The following is a 4679-nucleotide window of genomic DNA, read 5'->3' on the forward strand; positions in this document are numbered from 1 at the left end:
GCTTCTCCAGAGAAGGACCTATTCACCATCTCCTTCCGTTTCTTCTTTCTTTCTCCCTTGCATGTGCAGGAAGTACTGGATAAGATCTGCCGCCTGGCCTCTCCTCCCTCCCTCAGACCGAGCCAGGTTGCTCAATGTTTACAGTGCGTGGCCCGGAAGAACTTGGAAATGGTCACGTACCGCCTGTTAGAGCTCCCATGGAGGTAGGCAGGGCTGTGGGTTCTTCCTCCCTTGAGTTCCAGGGAAGTCCGGCATCAGGCCGACCATTCCATATTTCTTCTAGTGGACCTGAGACAGGCAGAGGGGTCTGACTTGGTCTCCTCTCGATTTTCTTCCCAGCACCTGCGGCGAGCTGCTCTGGGCCATCGTCACCTCGCCGTACTGCAGTGGGGATGCGGTCCTGTCCCTACTCCTGGCCAAGGAGAGGGAGGGCCCTTGGCCGCCTCAAGGAGAGGAACAGACCACCCATCCTCTTCCTGCAGCTACGGTAAGGGGTAGAGCTGGGAAGGAGGTGGTCCCCTTGTATGCCCAGACGTCAGCCTCTCCCTCTGGGAGATACCATTGTGACTTCTGTGTCTATGGGCATTTCTTGAATTCTGCTGAGAAGGAGTTTGGGAAGGAAGGGGGGGAGAGAGGAAGGAAGGAAGGAAGGTGGTGAGGGTTGGCAGAGAGAGCGATTCTACCAAGAGGCAGGGTGGGCTCCATTAGCCAACTTGCCTAAGGAGCTCTGTGAGTGAGGCAGACTCTCCTTCCCTCCTCAGGCCAGAGCGACAAGGCTCATCAGGAGGATCGTCCGGTCCGAGGAGTGCCCCGTGGTGCTGGAGGCTTGGTTCCCCGAAGTTCTGCTCTGCCTGGTGGATACCATCATCACAGGCACCAGGCAGCAGAATACATCAGCCCAAGGAGGGGACCATCTGCCTCTGGAGTAAGCAGCGGCACTGGAAGGGAGAAGCCTCCCTCTCCTTCTTGGGCTTCCGAGTTCCTCCTCCTTTCTCTTTGCACATCCAAGCAGCATTTCTGGTTCAGCAATGCCCCTCTGGCCTTGCAAGTCCTCCCCTTAGCCAGGCCGGGTGCTGCATAGACCCCAGGAAAGAAAGCTCTTAAGCACGTAGTGCTACGCTTGGGCTCCTTGCTTTTCTAATGGGGTTTGTTCCAAAGCTTACGGGAAAGGAAGCAGACGGAATCTGTGGCCTCCGTGATGTTTCTGGAATGCCCTTGGGGTGGGGTGGAGGGTCAAACTCAGACAGATGCAGCAACTCCCATTTGGTGGCAAATGGCAGCAAGGGAGAAGAAAGGCCCCTCTGGAGCTCCCTCCCTCTTTGCTCTTCTCGTGGGTGGTGTTCCAGGGAAAGGAGGGAGAGAACCTGCAGAGGGAAGCCTCCCTGTGGGCATTGCCCAAAGAGTTTCTTCTGCCCCTCAGACTACGGGTTGGTGCCTTGGTGACTCTGGCCTTCTTTCCCCTGCAGGGAGACGGTTGACACCATCCAGGTGCTGCTAGCCAGGGTGGCACACCTGACCCTGGAAGAGAGCTGCACGGAGATGTTGTGCAGCCCCAGCTGCTGCCTCCACGGCATGGCCATGTTGGTGACGTAAGTCAGAGGGCAAAGGGCAGCTCTTCTCCCCACAGAGAACCTTTCTTCTGCTCTTCCGGCCCAGCCTGGCCTGTCCGTCTGATGGCTTTTTCTCAAAAGAGCCTTGGTGTGTTGCAGGGCCCTCACGGAGACCTCCCCCTCTGCCACGTGCAGCCTCCAGAGACATCTGAGTTCTGTCCTGGAGAAGGAAGAGGCAAAGGAGCATTCAGCTGCAGTGGTGGCCTTCTTTGTTGAGGTGAGAAAATCCCCCCCACCCCCAGTCTGTAGGATTCTGAGCCAGGGAGCCAATGGGACCTGGCCGAGCAGGGTGATGTGGAGGAGAAAACGGGAGTCTCCCCGGGCCACCTTTAGGTCCCATTGGGAGCAATCAAGCTCCAAAAGCCATTTCTCTCACTTCCCCTGCAGCTAAGGGAGAACCTAGAGGCATGTTCCTGCTTCCCCAAAGAGCAGGGGTGAAGCATCTTCCCAGGGGGCCTTTTGGGCACCTTCTCCCCAGTGCAGCTGGCTCACCCCTTCTCTTTCCTCCTCCGGCCACTGACGGGCCTTCAACTGCTCTGCTCTCTTTCAGCTGCTGGTTAATTACAAGAGCCAAGCCCCCATGGAGAAGACCTGGAAGCTGCTAATGGCTTGGCTGGAGCACCCCAGCCAGACCGTTCACCAACTGAGCAGGAAGGGTCTTCTCCATCTCTGCGAGAACTACAAGGTGGTAAGTGGCCCTTGCCCACAGGGGATAGACAAACACGGAGCTCCTCCTCTTCGGGAACATTCATTGAAACGGTTAGGCTTGTCTTCATTCTTTCAGTGGAGGAGAGTTTTTCAGATCTCCCATTTTCTCTGCAGATGATGACCCCCGAGGAGCTCTGCCATCATGTCCTCGGTGGGCTCAGCAGTGACAGCTCCACCATCACCTTGGAGTTCTTGGGCTTGGCGGAGCAGCTTGGCCTCCAGGCAGGAGAGGAAGTGTGGACTCCCCTGAATGCCTCCTTGGCTGCCCAGTACCGCTCGCTCTTCCACCATGTGAGTCCTCAGCTGCTCCTCGCTTGGAAGAGGAGGAAAAGGTCAATGGAACCTTAACTGTGAGGCCACATGGGACCCATTTCTTGCAGGGCAAGGGAAAAAAGCCTTTTCCTTGGTCCTTCATAGGAGGCGGCAACCATCCGAAGGGCAGCCTTGAATCACATCTGGCCTCTTCTGCAGCACCGGAAAGATCTTGAGGGGATAGCAGCCATCCACACCCTCATCGCGGTGCTGATGCACGTGGAGGATGTTGAGGAGGAGGTGGCGAAGGTGAGGGCCCGGCTTGCCTGGGAAAAGAGTGTTGCAGCTTGGCTAGCCGACTCACTCAAGGAAAGCAGTAGAGGAATGGCCTCAGCTTTTTTCTCTCCTCTTTTTCTGAAGGCAGCAAAGCTTACCCTGCGGCACCTGGCACAGGCCCTCCATTGGCACCTTGGGGGCACCCTCCTGGCGGGGGGGACTTACAGCCTGCAGGAGCTACTTCATAAGATCACCAAGCGCCTGGTAAGAACCCTTGTCTGGCTTCCGTTCCCCTCTAGAGGTGAGAGGCATGGGTGGGGCGCACAGCACTTGGGAATCTCCCACTTCTGCCTTTCTGCCTCATCTCCTAGATTCGGTTCCCCATCCCGGAGTCGCAGTTGGAGATGGAAGTATTCACCTGCCTTTGGTACTTCAAGAGCAAGCAGGCTTCAGTGAGGAGAACGGCTGCGATGTTCATTGGTAATGAAAAGAGAAGGCTCTTTGTGGGCAATCAGGCGGGAGGTCTCATCCCCCAGGTTCAGGGTTTCTCCTGCCCAGGGATAGCCACGTTCCAACCAGAAAGGCACGGCCCCCTGCAGCCTTTCATGGAGTCACTCGCCTGTTTGGGCCATGGACCTTCCTTTAGCCCAGGCCAGGCGTGAGCCTGTAGTCCTCCTGCTGAGTTTCTCGTTATCCCCAGGATGAAAGGAGCGGGGTATTCGGGAGTGAGGGCTGCATTCAATTGAGAAGTGGGCTTTGAAAAAGACTGTGGTGTGTTTTTCTCCCTCCTTTCCTCTGCAGGTCACCTGCTTCATCAGAACGGCAGCCTCCTCACTGGAGGGACGCTTCCTGTCTACCTTGCTTGTAAGCAATGCCTGTGCAAAGACAAGAGGAACAGCTTTGGGTTAGGAGTGTGGGAGAGGAAGGAAGGAAGGAAGGAAGGAGGAAGGAGGAAGGAGGAAGGAGGAAGGAGGAAGGAGGAAGGAAGGAGGAAGGAAGGAAGGAAGGAAGGAAGGAAGGAAGGAAGGAGGGAGGAAGGGAGGGAGGGAGGAGGAAGAAGGAAGGAGGAAGGAGGAAGGAGGAAGAAAGGGAGGGAGGAAGGGAGGAGGAGGAGGGAAGGAAGGAAGGAAGGAAGGAAGGAAGGGAGAAAGGAAGGAAAGAAGGAGGGAAGAAGGGAGGGAGGAGGAAGGAGGAAGGAGGAAGGAGGAAGAGAGGGAGGGGGAGGGAAGAAGGAAGGAAGGAGGGAGGGAAGAAGGAAGGAAGGAGGGAGGGAAGAAGGAAGGAAGGAGGAAGGAAGGAAGAAAGGAAGGAAGGAAGGAGGAAAGAGGAAGGGAGGAAGGAGGGAGGGAAGAAGGAAGGAAGGAAGGAAGGAAGGAGGGAAGAAGGAAGGAAGGAGGGAGGGAAGAAAGAGGAAGGAAGGAAGGAAGGAAGGAAGGAGGGAGGGAAGAAGGAAGGAAGGAGGGAGGGAAGAAGGAAGGAAGGAAGGAAGGAAGGAAGGAAGGAAGGAAGGAAGGAGGGAGGGAGGGAGGGAGGGAGGGAGGGAGGGAGGGAAGAAGGAAGGAAGGAAGGAGGGAGGGAGGGAGGGAGGGAGGGAGGAAGGATTCAGATAGCATTTCAACAGTCTGGTCTAACTTTTGCCTTTGCAGATGTGGAGAAGCTTCTGGGTGACCAGGACCCTGCAGTCAGGCGAGTCGCCCAGAGAACAGAAGCTTTGGTACAAAAGGCCTTCTCCCTCCACTCTGCACACGGGCTGGTGGCTGCCCTGAGGCGCTTGGCGGCAGGCTGTAGGAGACAACGTTATCCCCCCGAGTATGAAGGCCTTTCCGCCTGATG

General features: G+C 56.6%; 1 protein-coding gene across 1 annotated transcript; it reads left to right on the plus strand.

Moving 5' to 3' along the window:
- Positions 1-1538: 1538 nt before the first annotated feature.
- LOC134492514 (uncharacterized) lies at positions 1539-4679 on the plus strand. The gene is made up of 8 exons (XM_063296685.1): positions 1539-1827; positions 2161-2298; positions 2433-2609; positions 2736-2879; positions 2991-3110; positions 3218-3326; positions 3648-3710; positions 4493-4679. The coding sequence occupies exons 2-8, from the start codon at positions 2191-2193 to the stop codon at positions 4675-4677; spliced, it is 906 nt and encodes a 301-aa protein (XP_063152755.1). The 5' UTR covers positions 1539-1827; positions 2161-2190; the 3' UTR covers positions 4678-4679.

This window comes from Candoia aspera, chromosome 2, assembly GCF_035149785.1.
Source record: "Candoia aspera isolate rCanAsp1 chromosome 2, rCanAsp1.hap2, whole genome shotgun sequence".
NCBI classification, from domain to species: Eukaryota; Metazoa; Chordata; class Lepidosauria; order Squamata; family Boidae; genus Candoia; species Candoia aspera.